Below are 16428 nucleotides of genomic sequence, written 5' to 3' on the forward strand. Positions count from 1 at the left end.
AGCTGGCTCCGCCCTCCCCCTCCCTACGGTGCTCCCAGACAAAAACTCCCATCAGCCATCACACTCGTCATGAGTTGATCTACATGCCTCCCTCCTTCCATAATTGGCAGGAATTGTGTTTGTTGTGATTCGAGGGGCTAAAGCTGAGGGGAAACTTATAAGATGGGCAGTGAGCTTTTCCCGAATGTGACAACAAGTATTCTGGGTTGAAATGGCTGTAGAATCGCTTACCCTGCCTTTAACTTACCCTCTTGCACTGCCAGTTTATTGTAGTTACCATGAATGGCCACACCCAGCAAGATTTTTTATTTTCCAGTTTTGGGTAATGCTTACCTTATATTTACAATACGTGGGCCTTGCAACATCTTATGTTAAAAAAATGATGGGAATTTGCGCATCTTTAATGAGATTATTCACAATTTGGTCAGAAAAAGCATGACGCTTCATAAAAAATGAATATGTTTTAGTCAAATTTTGTCAAAAAATGGAAAACGTCCTTAACTGACTCTAAGATGCCCTTCTTTACTCCTACGTTGTAATAACTTTGGGTCTGCGAGGAGTGCGAGGAAAGGACGCAGCCTGCTGCACCTGGGTCATTACGCGAGGTTTAATTAAGTGTTTGGTGTTGTTTTGGAAGTTGCTTGCATCTGCCTGAGGAAATGACATCACGCCTCATTCCCACTCAGTCCCTATTAATTCACTCGCCCCCTCCCAGCTGCTCCGTCCGCTCCAGCCTCAACCGTTTCGGCTGAGTGTCATCACACTTGATTCAACTGTCTGCTTATCTCAAGTGCCGAGGTGATGAGAACACGAGCCTGGAGCTGCAGATGCAAATGTAACTAGTATTTTCTGACATAACAGTGTCACAAAATGCTCACTCGCCGCACTGGTTGTTTTGGCTTCTGGCGCCACAAGCTGCAAGTAAAGGAGCCTTTCTGAACAAAAAGCAACCTCATCACTTCTTCCTTTATTTATTTTTTGATCATCAGCGCTCTTTATACCCATTTATATAAACCACAGGGAAAAACTGTGCAACAGAACCAGATTGAATACGTGGATTATAGAGTACGTTGGAATCAGAAAGAGCACAGAATTAAACAATCCCACTGCAAGACCACCATAAGATTAATCTTTGATGTTTTGCAAAGATTGCGTTAACTGTATACTCAATGCACGCAAAGCCCTTGTTACACGACCTGGTTTCTTAAGCATCAAAGCCTTGACATTTGGTATTTTGTTTGTCTTTTTGGAGCCGGAAGTGAAGTATTTGGACAAGAGGTCAAATTAGAGATGTTGGGACGCAAGAGTGGGTCTTTGAGGTCGACTTTCTTCTCTTTCTTTCTCAGAACGACCAGCAGCACATTTAAAAAAGCGAGCTAATGACACCATAACGACGTCTAAGACATTTAGCTAAAAAACAAACGACGGCCACGTGCTATAAAATAAAAAGAGCTGCTTCCCGGATGATTTTCTGGACTTTTCCTGCAGTGTGAGGTGTGTTTACTAGAACCTGCTCAGAGGATCGTTAGCACTGCACCAATGTCCAGCACGTCCAGTATTCACCATCAGAAGTCCTTATGTGTGTGTTGAACCCCGACGATAAAAACGCTCACACTCTCCGCGGATTGATCCTCCAAACTGCAGGAGCAGACCGACCCAACCATCACCTGACGCGGGGTTGGATGAGACTGAAGAGGCCGCAGGATCTGACTGACCCAGAGCACCTTTCAGTCGCGATCAGTTGCTTCATCAATGTGAATAGGGATCAAAAATTGCACAATATGAGTCTTTTAATTAACTTGAAGTATCTAAATCAAGCAACCTGGACCAGAATAATCCCTTTTTTACGAGTAACCAGTGGCTCACCGCGCATATCGCCGTGGTGACGTGATCCAAACTCTTCCGGGCTGCTATCAAAACTAAATTCCATCTTGAGCATACCAGAGCCTTGTGTCTTGAGTTGCTTTTTTTCCCCTTATTCCAGCAGCAAAAGTTAAGATTTTCCCTCGGAGACGATATTATCACAAAAATATTCCACCTTGGTATTAACTGGGATAGTTTAGGAATAACGGTTTGGCTTAATATAGCCCAGAACTGCATAGGTAACTATGAAACCTGCAGCTTCCACAGCTCAGGACATAATTATCTGTTATCACAGGGTGTTTCATTAGACAGCAACTGCAAAAACATGATATATTTTGATTTATAAATATAGATATGTCATAACTGATTAAGAAAGCTTTTATAAGATTATATTAAAACAATATGACTCATTTTAAGTCAACTGAACTTTAACACTTTCTTTTCTTAGTTCTACGCATTTATTCTTGTTCTAATCCGACCGAATCTTGGCGCTTTAAGCCTGACTTTGCTTTTATTTTATCTTCCAATAGTTGGTTTAAATTTCCTTCGCTGACTTCAGCGTACAAACGATGCAGAAACCGGTAAAACCGTGCGCCACGCGTCGTTTTCAAATACGCTACTGCGGTACTGCGAAGTATTTTTTTGTAGGTTTTCTCAGACTCATCCTGGTCACGCTGGAGTAACCAGGCTTCTCTCAGCTCTTCCTTAAGGCATGTGTAATTATCTGGGTTTTTTTTGCTCCTCTGAAGGACGACTAAAAATTTCCCAGGAGGCTTTTCTTTGATTTTTTTTTGTGCAATTAAAGAATTCACAAATAAGGCCCAGTGGAAGCTTGAGGGGAAGGGATCATGGAGGGATCATTCTCTGTGGTTCAGTACGTCGTCTGTGCAGCAGGTGAAGTACGCTTTAATATTATTATTATTATTAATAATGATGTGGGAGTGAATTATCATGTAGCATTAGCAGATAAAATTTCAAATCCACACAATCCAACAGCCAATGAGGTCGCACTAATTTAGTTGGATGTTTTCTTTCCATAATGCAACAGTGACGTGCAAAAGTTTGCATCATCCAGCGGGCTATTTTGAAAGCTTAAGACGACTTTTACATTTTTTATTTTGTTGTGATTACAATTTTTTTTCCTTTTTTTTAAGAATTATTGCTGAAATCATTAAAGTGGATGTGTTAAAACACGCTTGTGAGGTTAAGTAATGATGCTAAATTACCCATAGGGTATGTATATATATATATATATATATATATATATATATATGACCAGGAGGAGATCTGCTTGCACAAACGGTCCTTTTCTTACACATTCTGCACACTGACATTCTCCACCAGATTAGTCTTTGATCCTCGTCAGAGATCAAAAACTAAGATAGCACTTTATTTTGATGTGGGTATTTTTTGCCATTTTGCTGTTAACACTTGTTATATTCTCTCTCAAAACAGATTACTTTGGTTTCTAAAGTGTTTGCACTTGTTAACATCTAAGACGTTAACTCAGCGATGTTCTTTCAAGAGATGAAGCTAAGATCCAGTTATTATTGTCCCATACGTGCAAGAAGAGAGAGCTTTTACTAATCGCCCCTCCGGCACAGTTTGATGCTTATGCTTGGGTGCAGGACTAGTGGCGGAGTTATAGTTTTGGTAGTTTCCCTTTCTTCTTCTATGTCTGCGATGCAATTAAGAGAAACAGATGTCCAGAAATCAGTGAGCAGTCGCTCTAATTGCCTTTTCCATTTTTGGAAACACCAACACAGCGTACATAAGTGTCTACGTATAAAAAACTCACACGCACTTGCTATATTTACCGCATGACTCATTTTTGAAAGTGGGCTGGTTGAATTTGATAGGATAAGCGGCGAGGCGGGTTGAGAGCATGAAATGAGAAGCGCTGGGGGGAAGGAAGCTCCCGAAGACACAGCAGCAGCAGCCGCACCACCGCCGAGCCGGTGCCTGAAAGCCCCGGCTCTGCGTCACGTGTGTTTCGAACACGCTCAGCAAGAAACTACCGCAGATCTGGCAACGCCGTCCCAGACCCGGATGAGCTCACAAGCCTGGACCAAGTCCTCATAGCTGCAGACGCTCTGCAACACTCTGTTTGATCCTGACAGCGCCGGGTTATGCTGGCGGACGGATGGCAGTGAAACCCAAACACAGAGGACAGGTCAGGGAGAGGGCAAGCCAGTCGGACCTCACACACACACGCACACACACACATCCACATCCACACACACACAAGACCACAACAGCAGAAGAAGAGAGGCGAGGGCGGGGGGGAAAGGGACAGCACTGGCCACCGAGACCGACGAGAGAAGAAGCAGTCTCACAGACCTGATCAGCGAATATCCTGGTTTTTGGCTCAAGAACGGGTCCTCCCCTTATCTCATCTTCCACAGCCATGAGTCTTGGAGGCAGAAAGAGAGAGAGGAAGGGCGACAGAAAGAGAGGGAGTATTATGATTCAAGGTAAACAAGATGTCGAGCATCTCCAACATCCAGGCTGAACAGCAGAACAGTGGTAAAGTTTTTCTGGTTACCTGCAATCTCAAACATGAAGCCCAAACCCTGATAAGCAGCACAACCTTTTGAAGCCCCTGCGGAGCAGCAGTTACCCAAAGCCATGTTTTTGTGAGGCGCTGCCAATTTGCACTTGGTGGAGCCTCTTTTTTCTCTCCTCGGCCCCCTTTGGGATTCATCAAAGCATTTGTGTCCAACTGAAGGTGTTTACAAAGTGCGGATTCTGGCCAAACGTGGACAATTACGCTCGCTTCCCCCAGTCAGGCGGGGGAAGGGGCGGGGGAAGTGGGGGGTGCTCGGTAACAGATCCCAATCATCCCCAGGGAATTGGCCCATCTTACGTAACGCGGGACTGACCGAGTCACGGGTGGAAAATCCTCTGACGGCTGGTTTCAGAGTCAGCTCGCAGATATGAGCGCCGCTGCAGTTTTTCATGAGCCAGCAGACGGTGCCGCCGCGTTCCCGGCGCCCGTGATTATCCACCATCCAGAGATTTACCCCAGATATCCACGTTTTTCACATCTTTTATCTCTTTTATATCCAGCCGGCTGGCTCAGCTACTGTTATTTGGCGATTAAAACCAAGTTGCAGTGAGTAAGTCCTATGCTTCGTGACAGTTAACCCTCGACAAATCTGTGTACGTGAAATTGACACGTTTGATGGGATGTTATGCCTTTATATAAGTGAACAAAGGAATCTATGCTCACTCGTCTCAGGAAAATGAGCTAAAAGATCGCTCCTTGTGTGTTTACTAAGCTGGTAATCCAATCAAAGGGACATTTAATCACAACCGTGTTTCTGCCGCACTCAGTTGGACATTTTAAGAATCATATTCATATCATTTTATTGAGAACACAGAGGCTCTTGTGTGACAATAATGAAACAAAAACCCAGATGAAAGGTTTCAAACATGAGTGTTTGGATGTTTTATTCCATAAATAATGTACAGTGTTGAGAGTTATTTTACAAAAGAAGAGAATAGGAAAGGAAAAGAGTCAATTGAAGCACAGACAGAAATATTTGCACCGTCCCAGATAAAACAATGGAAATGTAACATGTGTTTACAGCATCAAGATTCGACATGACTTCAGGGAGGCGGACAATGATTCGTGTGGGTGATGTGTTTACAAAAAAGGAGGAGAAAGCAAAAGAAAATCCAGTTGTACTTCAAGTAGTGTGCTTCTGAGGTCAAGTCGTACATTAAGTCAAAACAATGCATCCAACAACATGAGGTCACAATGTCTGAACATTTTGCTACAGAGAAAAAAGGCAAGAGACAAAGGTGTTGAAGAAGATGTTCATGTGAAGTCCACGGACAGACAGACCTGGGTCAAAAAGCAGATGCAAATACTTTCCTCTTTTTCGGTTTGTTTAAAGCCAACCATGTCCAATTCGTTATAAAATAGTTTTTAGCCTGGAAAGCCATCCCAGTTCTCGGGGGAAGTACCGACGGACGCGGACGAAACCGCCTCACTGGACATGCGTGTGACCAATCAGAGAAAACGAATAGGAACGCCAGTTTTGTAGCAAAAACCTGTTAATACCAGGTGCCGTTAGCGATGCCAATCGCGACTGGTTTGGTTCGGGAAAGACTTCGAATGGGGAGGGATACCGGAACTTTTTGACGAGAGAACGCGCCCAACGACGTGGCGAGGAATGGCTGGCCAGGCTGTGGAGACGGGCCCGTCATCGGCACCGCCGCTAATGCAGATCCTGCTTTCACTGCTTTGGTCAAAACAGGAATCATTTGCATCCGTTTGACGCAGGTCGCTACAAAAAGTGGTGGATGGACCCTTGGCTGTTGCTATGAGCCGTGTCAATCACACACACACACACACACACACGCACGCACACACACACACACACACACACGCATACACACATCAAGCCAAAACTCTTCACCACTATGAGTTCATTTGCAAGATTTTGAAACATTAGATTTGCCTTAGTACAATCTGTACAGCCTATCAATATATTCTTGCTACAAAAGGGAGGCAGATAAACCGACACCAGAACGTATGCTGTGACTCTGGGGGAAGGGGGGAGAAAATAATAGGTTTTCCCTTTAAATGAAGATAAATATAATGATAATAATAATGAAAATCATACTGTAACTGCATAAATTAGATGATGTCTAACGTTCTTGAACAACTACTCCGATCACCATGTCACTGGACACCACCAATGACGGACTGCGGGTCAAAGTCATACCGAGCATTTACAGCGAAATCATACAGAGAAAACAAAGTCATGTTTGCTTTAATTAAGAAATAATAATATCCATTGCAGTCTTTCATTGAAACAAAGCATATCAATTCACAAACACCGTACAGACAAATCCCTCAAAAAAAACAAACAAAAAAAACAAGTTAGGAACTTAAAAACACACTTTGCAGATGGTTTTGTCAAAGAGTCAGGTCACTCGTGTTTCACGTTGTCTCTGTGCTATCTGCGCTATTGTTACAGTATTCCAGGTGTTTATTTCGCCTGTTGGGACACTGCGGGTGGCACCTGGTTGGAGAGTTTGGCAGGAAGTCACTGTTTCTTTATGTACATGAAATGCATACAATACATCAGGGTCCTGCGTGTGCACCCGCACAGGCGGCACATGGAGACACGTTGTACCTGTTATTGCGCTTTTCCCGCTAAAAAGTTAGCTATTGCAAGGTTAAAATAGTTACAATCTCACTCTGGATAGATTTCATTTATATATTTAGATTTATATATATATGTATATACTGTATATTTCATATGATATAATTCTTATGGCTCTTGCATCACTGAATTTAATATGCTATGGATATAATAATAGGTAAAAATAGATTATTACTATGATAGGTGCAATAAAGATCTTGATTTTATTTCTCCCTCTCCTGCATTTCCCACATAAACCTCTCAGTCTCACGGCGACCATCTCGGAGAAGATAAATAGTTTCATTTATATTCATCATTTAAATATCACGACTAAAAGAAAAGGAGCGCCTGTAGCCGGCTAAGGGGATCGCTAACCCTCAAGACAAGAAAATATAGATACAAGTGCTACAGGTAAAGTGGATTCAGTGTTTCAGTTTAAACTTGCATGACCTAAAACTCGATGTGTGGCTTTGGTTTAAATCAGATTGTTGAGAAAAACGAAAGGTGTACCTGGTTTTGATGACAGATATTGGAGTTTGCTCTGAGCTTTAAGTTGGACACAGAGAACATTAAGGCTTCTCTCAAAGATCTCGGGAACGTGAGACACAAAAGTGTTTCAGTTCTGCAGAAAGAGATTTTGTTTTTTTTCTTCAAGCCTTGACAGGAGCTGGAGATCTCATTCAAGCCCGGGTGCAGAACCTGAGCTCGCATTTTCACCAACATTAGAGAATATTTGGAAACATAAGAGTCAATCGGAGATGAATGGTAACATAAGGCTATGGTTGCACTTGTTACTTCCTTAGGAGCCTGGAGTCCGCTCAGTCCGAGGGGACGGGCCTGAGACGGTATACGCTTCTTAGGAATCGGCGCCCTCTGCACACACGTGCATTATTAAACTCACACTGTGTCCAGCTGACGCACAAGTCTCAGTGTGTTTGTGAGAGAAAAGAAAGTAAAAACACGGACTCGGAAGCATCCAGATCTGCTACTTATCTCATCCTGGTGTGGTCGGGTGATGAGCGTGGGCCACACGGGTGACGGGCGTGAGCCTCCACCACAGCTGTGCTCTATGTGTGCAGCAGGTTTGTGTGCTCACTCTGAGTTTCTACCCAAAGGGGACGGGGCGGGGACGAAGAGTTTAGGGACTGGTTATCATGTGGCACAGCTCCTCTATGCCTTCCTGTTTGGATCTTCACCGTTCACTGACTGATTCAGGTTCTGTTCATGACGGTCTTCCCTCCTCACATGACAGAAGCCAGCAGTCCTTCTGTGAACGCTTTTTAAAATGGAAGAACTTATATTCACATCAGGGTCTTCCAAAGTCCTTGAAAGTCCAAAAAACAACTCCTTAAAAAGTGCAGGCATGTTTTTTTTTTTGTTTTTTTTTTATCTTTGATTTTATTCGAAGTTATCAAATTTTCAATCCTTTTGTGCTTTTACTGTGCAGTCTTGTAGGGAGGGAGAGGGGGTTGGCTGGAACCTAAACGGTAACGGTTGCGTTATCCCAAGAGTCCAGTTAAAAGAGCAGAAGTGTGTTGGTAAAAAGGGCTGCTGGTGTGGGTGCAGCAGCACGGGACCACGGAGGGCGTTTGAGAGCTGGGTTATCTACAAGGTTAGGGCAGTAAAGACGCTGTCCGTTAAAAGATGAGCAGGGCTCCCTGTCTTCATTCCAAGTCTTCTTTCCTGGAGTGGATTAGAAGTGGCAATATTCTCTGTCACAGATATCCACCCTTCAGTTGCAGACCACACACTTTCATAAGATATTGCACTATCTTCCTCTTAACTGAGATCTTTCCACAATAAATAAAAACAGAAATAAGTCAGACGGCATTGCTAACGTGCCGTCACAGGTTAAAAAAAAAAAAAAATCCTTAAAATGCAGCAATTATTTGGTTTTTTGTGCCTGAACACAACAGAGAAGCGATCAATATTCCACTCCTTTCCCACGGACTACTTAATCTGTTCGGGATCAATAAAAACTAAAGACTGCCCTCAAACAGTGCCCCATTACAATTTCACAATAGCAACCAATAAAAAAATTAGCACCCAGCTGGATCTTCTCTTGCTCGCCTGAATACAATTGTCTAACAACAAATAAACACCGCCGCTGGGCTCCGACAGCAGATTTGCTTCAATAAGAGCTTAGAGGACAATCAAAGACTTCTGCTAAAGCTTGAAAAGGAGCAGCCACCGGGGGGAGGAGAGGAGGGGTGGACGACGCTCCCTACATGCTTATCCAGGAAGATATACATCTCTGTCCTCCGAATTACAGCCTCTCGTTTAATTCGTCACTCATTACATGTGTGCAGCTTTGGCTTTGAAACATGCAGCTCCACGCCTCGCCCCCGGGGCTGCAGGACCTAATGAAACTGAAGCCAGCCCCGCTACTCTGCAGCAGTCTTTACGAGCGGATAACATCTGCTAAATGGGATCCTTTTCTGATGCGCAATATTTTCTAATTCAGTCAAGAACTCCATCAAGTTCAAGTTTTCAAACCAATAAAAGCTAAAACTGCTCTGTGGAAGTCTCTGTTTACTCCTCAAAAGACAGATGGTCCTCATTAATGTTAGCAAATGAGAATCCTGGAGGACATGCCACTTTTGCCCACATCTGGAAGAAACTTAACTGGTCTGGTCACCAAATGCTCAAAGAGACGGAAATAAAAGGGAGGAAACGTGGCCTAAACATGGAGTCTCTACCAAAGACCACGTGGCGTCTCAGCTGTCTTTTTTCGCCCTCCATCCCAACAACAGCCTCCATTTACCTGCTAATTATTCCTTTAATTTGGGAGTCTTTCTCCACTTGCTGTTGCCGTAGCCGCCGCTCGCTGTCGTCCAGTCGGTTCTGGTACTGAAGGAGGATCTTGTTGGTCTGCGTCTCCTGCATGAGGAGCCTCCGCTCGTACTCCTCCAGCTTCCTGTGGGACATCACCAGCCGCTCCTTCAGCGAGTTGATCTCCTCCTCGTATTCCTTTACCTGAGGCGGGGGCAAGGAGAGGACATTATTGAGACCCCTATTACTACTACTACTGTCATTTAGCAAACGCTTTTTTCCAAAGCGACTTACATCAGAGAACAACACAAGCACAAAATCACATAGTTCAGGTCCAGCTGGATCAGTGCTGGTCAGACTGCTGAGAGTCCAGTTGGACACAGGTGCTGCCATGCTAGTGCTTGAGGATTTTTTATTTATTTATATATTTTTTTGCCCAACAGTCCCTTTATACAAGAAGGCTATGTCTAAAAAGAAACCATCATGCGATCATCTTGTCATACATAAGTGCATGCAGCTTACTCAGAGCTGAGTCATGCAAAGAGCTGGACGAATCATCTAATTCATTCTGATGAGCAGAGAAGTTTACTAGATTCATAAAAGCTCCTTAAAGAGCTGAGACTTTAGCCTGCTCTTAAAAGTAGGTAGAGACCCTGCAGATCGGACAGAGTTTGGTAGGTTGTTCCATCAGGAAACAATGGAGGAGAAGAGTTTAGCTACTGATTTCAAACCACGTTGTGGTGGAAGCAGAGCCGCCTGGGAGATTTGCGAGGCCCTGTGCGAAATGGCTGGGGGGGGGGGGCCCTTGCGCGCTCGCTACGCTCACGCGCGCTACATTTTTTTGGTTTTTCAGGTCAGATCGGGTGTCTATATGCGCAATTTTAACTCTCCAATTAGCAAAATACTGGATACCTTCCCCTGCCTCATCATCATCTAGGCTTGCCTCGACGCGGGGCCCCACGGCTGCTTGAGACCCGGTCGGATCAGTGATTTTTGTAACAAATTTATCAAACAAGTCTTTCAGAGAGGCATTAAACTCTTCCATTTTCTTTAGTTTTTTTCTTTTTTCATCCCCTGATGGAAATTTCCTGATTCTGTCTCGTTCTCTCGACATTGTGTGACAGTTTGTTCCACACTCCACCCGTCTGGATCAGAGCAGCTTGTGTCTGCGCTTGGTCTGACGCAGTTGTATTGAACAGGAACGCGCATCATTGCACATATATTTATTGATATGCACAGACTAGTACACATTTAGGTCTGTAATGGAACGTGACTGTTGATATTTATAAGGGAAAAAACGAAAAAGAACCAAAAAAAATAAAAAAATAAAAAAAAAAATAAATAAAAAAAAAATAAAAAAAAAACGGCCCATAGCGCGAGGCCCCTTGGGGCGCGAGGCCCCGTGCGGTCGCACGGTTCGCACACCCCTTGCGGCGGCCCTGGGTGGAAGCACCAGGCGTCTTTCACTGGCTGAGTGGAGCTCTGGATGAAGGAGTGAAGGTAGAGGGAGAGTAGCTCTGGATGAAGGAGTGAAGGTAGAGGGAGTGTAGCTCTGGATGAAGGAGTGAAGGTAGAGGGAGTGTAGCTCTGGATGAAGGAGTGAAGGTAGAGGGAGTGTAGCTCTGGATGAAGGAGTGAAGGTAGAGGGAGTGTAGCTCTGGATGAAGGAGTGAAGGTAGAGGGAGTGAAGCTCTGGATGAAGGAGTGAAGGTAGAGGGAGTGTAGCTCTGGATGAAGGAGTGAAGGTAGAGGGAGAGTAGCTCTGGATGAAGGAGTGAAGGTAGAGGGAGTGTAGCTCTGGATGAAGGAGTGAAGGTAGAGGGAGTGTAGCTCCAGATGAAGAAGTGAAGGTAAGCAGGAGCCGTTTGGGTAATTGTTTGGTAGCCAGAAGCAGAGCTTTGAACTTGATGCTGCAACTGGAAGCCAGTGCAGGGAGATTAGCAGCGGAGTGACATGAGCTCTCTTGTGTTGGTTGAAGACCAGACATGCTGCTGCATTCTGGGTAATCTGTAGAGGTTTAACTGAGCAGCAGGAAGGCCGACCAACAAAGAATTACAGTAGTCAATGTGTGACATGACCAGGGGCCTCATTCATAAAGCTTGCATGCGCACAAAACAGGGCTTGAAAGATGCGCACGCCACCTTCTACGCAAAGGTTGGGATTTAAAAAAAAAAAATTAAAGGGAAAATGTGCGTATCTCTACGCAAACTTTGATCCTAGTGCACGAACATTTTAAAGATATGGGGAACTGCCGACGCAGATGGTTGCCTGGCTCGACACATGACTCATTCATCCTGACACGCAGCAGAAACAGGCTGCAGGCAGGCGCTGCACATGCTCAGCAGGCTCATTCATATGCAAATACAGTCATAAAGTACTTTGCATTGACCGTTCATGGTAAAAAGTGGGCGTGTAGAGGGCGGGATATGAGGCGAATTCACGTGCGCAACCTTCCAGTTGGACTGTGATTTATAAAGAGAACATTGCGTGCAGATGTGCGTGCACACGGTTTTATAAATCAGGATTTTTTTGTGCACACGCCATTTTCGGCTTTTGAGCGCACGTACAATTTAATATGAATCCTACGCACTCTTTTATAAAAGAGGCCCCAGAGCCTCAAGCAAGAGCTGTGTCGTTTGTATTGTCAGGTAGAGTCTGATTGTCCTGATGTTGTAAAGAGCGGATCAGCAAGACCGGGAAACCGAGGCAACATGGCCCTTAAAGGTCAGCTGTCTAATATGACACCAAGATTCCTAGTAGAAGATTTGGGCACAAGTGTGGTGGAATCCAGCTGCTTATCTGAGGAGGTAAGGAATGACTGGCTGGACAAACAATAAGCTCAGTCTTGGACAGATTTAGCTGAAGGTGACGGTCCTTCAACCAAGCAGAGATATCAGAAAGACAGGCCGATATTCGCATTGGGACGGCAGTTTTGCCAGGTGGGAAGGAACGGAAGAGCTGGGTGTCATCAGCATAGCAGTGGTAAGAGAACCCATGAGAGCTGATTCCTATTCTTGAAGGAGAAAACAAAATAGCCAGAGAAATGAACATCTGGCACCCTCCAGATTATTATAGACTGTCGTGCCATCTACTCAACACACATAGGCCCAGATTTCTGCGCAGCTCGATGAGACTTAAAGGCGATGCCTACCCTGTCCATGCGCGACTCGTCCATGCTCTTTGAGTACTCCTTCAGTTTGAACTCCTCCCGGTCGATCCGCGAGCTCTCGATGTCGGCTGACAGATGAGGCATGTTGGAGACCCAGGCCACCGTTCGCTCGTTAGCCGGAGTCGGGGCGTTGAGGGTGGATGGAGACTGGGAGCCCTGAGGGGGGAGAGAGAGCGTGAGCACCAGAATGAGGATGCAGATCAAGAGGTGCAGGAGTTTAGCAGGCCGTACCTGTTTGCTCATGGTGGGTTTGAGAAGGTGCTGCTGGGACTGCTGCTGCGGCGACTGCTGAGCGCTCTGACTGGTCGTCCCCTGCGGACTCCCGCTTTCCCTGACAGAGCTCTGCTGGTGGGGAAGACCCGGCGCCGTGTTGTCCTTGACGGACAGCTGCCGCGGGCCGTGCTGCCTCCCGCCGTAGCCCGACTCCGGGGACTGGAGGAGGTTCCCGCTCTGCGGACGGGTTTTCCCGGGGCCGGCGGGTGCAGCGGCCGCGCTGACGGAGAGCTGATGGGAGGTCTGGGACTTCACACGCTGGGTGGGAGGTGGCGCCACCGAACTCTGGCGCATGGGCGCGACGGTGGAAGGAGGCGTGGTGGCCAGGGACGAGTGGGAGGTTCCTGTCTGGGAGGCCATGCCCATCATCTGCTGCTGCTGGAGATTATCCTGAGAGAGAAAGAAAATTAAAGAACAAGTTAGCAGTTTTATCCTCCCGTTTATTTGTTTTTCAAACAGAAAACTGTATCATATGATTCCAGAGAATCATCTTCATGTGGTTTTGCTTTAACTGAACACTGTCATGGAAAAATTCCAACATTATATGCTTTATAATAAAAGGTCAACAGCTGTGGGGATAGAAGCAGGATAGAAAGAAGGGAATCTAAGTTGTGTAAATGCAGATACTACCAAAAGGCCAGATAGCTGCGAGAAAGGAATGAGAGGGGGGGGTATAAAAGATGTAGATGCAGATAAAAGGGATACATCTCTTTTGTAATGTATGTCTGGCGTTTTTCCACTAGTACCAAATCAGCCTAACTCGACTTGCCTCGCCTCAGTTGGGCGCCTTTCCACTAGGGGTCGAGGCGTGCCCCGTTTCTTTTCAATACCTAGATCAGAAGTAGGCGGGGTTGGAGCGAAGCTGCTGTGACGTTAGTAGCCTTGAGCAGAAATGGACTGAGAAAGCTCATGGTATATTTTTTCATTCCTCGTGGCCCCATCTAGATAGAATTAAGACTAAAGTGGAGCAATGTTTGGCAAACAGAAACACCGTTGCCTTGTACCCAGACAGCGGAGGATGTTTTGAATGTTATGCTTTGATAATTCCTTTATTTTGAAGCCCTTATCTTTGTGTTTGAGTTCTGGTTTGACCTTCCTGTTTCCCATCTGCCCTGATTGTCCGCACCTGTGTCTCGTTAACCCTTCTGTATATCTGGTCTTGTTTTTCTCTTGCTCCCTGCTGGTCCGCACTGTTTCCTCCCTCCGTGTTTCCATGTCAGGTTTTGTAGTTTCGATTCATGTTCTGGGTTTTTGCCATCCTGCTAAGCAGCGCTTTTTGTTTAGTCAAATAAATCACTGTTTTTGAGAACTCCTGCTCTCCTACATCTGGGTCTGACCAACCACCATTTCCTGACATTGAAGCCACCTTGCAGTCCATGATCATGACCTCTGAGTGCCAGAGGATGTGAGGTGGGGTCCCACAGCTACAGCCCCTAACTGTGTGAAGGATCTAAAGCGAACCAGCAAATCAATACTAAAATGCCCGAAAAACTACAGAATTATGTTTTGGATCGGTCCAATCAACTGGAATTCTTCAGCGTGACCTTAAGTCAGCCGTGCATTCGGGAGCACCCAAAAGCCTCGACGGACAACGAGAGAGACCACTTATACTTCTAGCTACTAAAACTGCATCCTCACACTTCTCAATCAAGAGGGTTTTTAGTATCGACCAGAGGATTTCCTTTTGTTTCCTTAACTGTGGTTTCATTTTTGTTAAAGAACTACGTTTTCCAAATGTTAACTGGCGATTGTTTCATTTAGTTTTTACACAAGAAAACATATGAGTAAAAGATAGTTTACAAACTTTTAATACCTGTTGACACTGCTCTGTATTCTAGCAACTTTAAAGCTTTAGTTCTTAAAAAAAAACAAAAAAAACCCAGAAAGCTATTTTTATCTTTGCAGCCCTCTGCAGTAAAGCTCTTGTTGTATCACTGCAGTTTCATATATTTGATATATATATATATAAATACAATACACAAAGCACAGAGGAGGCTGCTTATATTCTGTCTACCACATTGGAGCACTAAAAATCTGCTCACAAGCAAAATAATGAAAACTCCAAGTGGATTGTAAGACTAGTTCTATTTCTGCTTCGAGTTTCATATAATTTAGTTTGGTATAAAGGCGAGAAATCACACATTATCCTTGCAGGATCCTCTTAAATGACTCCATACAGCAAAAGTTTAGCTGGTACATGCAGGCTGGGCTCTGCGAAGTCTGCAGGCAGCAGACTTCCAGCAGCCTAAATTATGTATAACTCCGGCTTTGCTCAGGGTTATCACCTCGCTTATAGGAATATGGTGTTACTGTGGACTGACCACAGTATCTGCAAAAATAGAAGAAGAGAAACAAGTTTTGCAAGTTTCATTCGAAGGGATGCAGCGCCAGCGCAAACACTTTCATTGTCAGGGAAAGCAACCCTCATCCTGCCTTTTATCCAGTTTCCTGCACCACAAAATCTAATTCCTTAAAGTCAGACTAACACACTTAACACAACTAAGAACTGAATTACTTTGGGACACATATACTGAACTGGACCCAGACTAGCCCCGATGCTCTGCATACACATGTGTTTTTACAGTTCCCAACCCGAGTTTTGACCAAGAAGTAACCGAAGAAGTACAACAAGAAAAGGTCGCTATTAGAGACTATTTACAAGGGATGAAGAGCATATGAAGAGACTATAAAGAGCTGTAAAGTTTGATGCCAGATTGTCAACTGTTTTTTGGCGTGTTTTGTGGAAAAAAACTTCAAAAGTGTTAAAAAAGCAAGTTTAAAAGGAATATTTCACTACATATGAGAGCAAAGTTGGAACTTGGACATTTTACTGTACTTGAGTAGTCGGATAAGGACACAGGTTCAAAGAAACGGCTTGAGTGAGCTCCTCCAAAAATAAAATGTCTGATAGTTTCACATTTAAAGAGGAAAAGCTGACAAAAATGGATTCAGAAGTGAAGTATATGAAGTATAGGAAACCATTTTAACCAGTTTGTTGTGGTTTGGTGGTTAATACCATTTAATATATAATATATATCATATATATTTTAATATATCATATATATTTATTTTATTAATTCATATATATATATATTTTTTTGTATTTCTTTGTGTATTTTTATATATTTTTTTATTTTTATTATTATTTCTAAACAAGACTGATGACATCACCTTAATCTCGGGAATGTGGGT

The 16428-nt window shown here is 44.3% G+C and overlaps 1 protein-coding gene across 12 annotated transcripts in view; it reads right to left on the reverse strand.

The window, feature by feature from the left end:
• Positions 1-16428, reverse strand: part of syngap1b (synaptic Ras GTPase activating protein 1b) — a 308706-nt gene that overhangs the window by 18652 nt on the left and 273626 nt on the right. For 11 of the 12 annotated variants that reach the window (XR_009781899.1, XM_061717453.1, XM_061717452.1 and 8 more), the window contains 4 exons: positions 13195-13626; positions 12946-13119; positions 9787-9998; positions 4204-4276 (listed from right to left, as the gene is read on the reverse strand). Coding sequence is in view for 11 of the 12 variants with exons in the window: in XM_061717453.1 (XP_061573437.1) it covers positions 4204-4276; positions 9787-9998; positions 12946-13119; positions 13195-13626 (891 nt within the window). In the remaining variant the exon portion in view is untranslated. Of the gene's footprint in view, positions 1-4203; positions 4277-8468; positions 8706-9786; positions 9999-12945; positions 13120-13194; positions 13627-16428 lie in introns of those variants that run through there. The other variant, XM_061717450.1, reaches the window with a different exon arrangement.

Source organism: Cololabis saira, chromosome 3 (assembly GCF_033807715.1).
Source record: "Cololabis saira isolate AMF1-May2022 chromosome 3, fColSai1.1, whole genome shotgun sequence".
Lineage (NCBI taxonomy): Eukaryota > Metazoa > Chordata > Actinopteri > Beloniformes > Belonidae > Cololabis > Cololabis saira.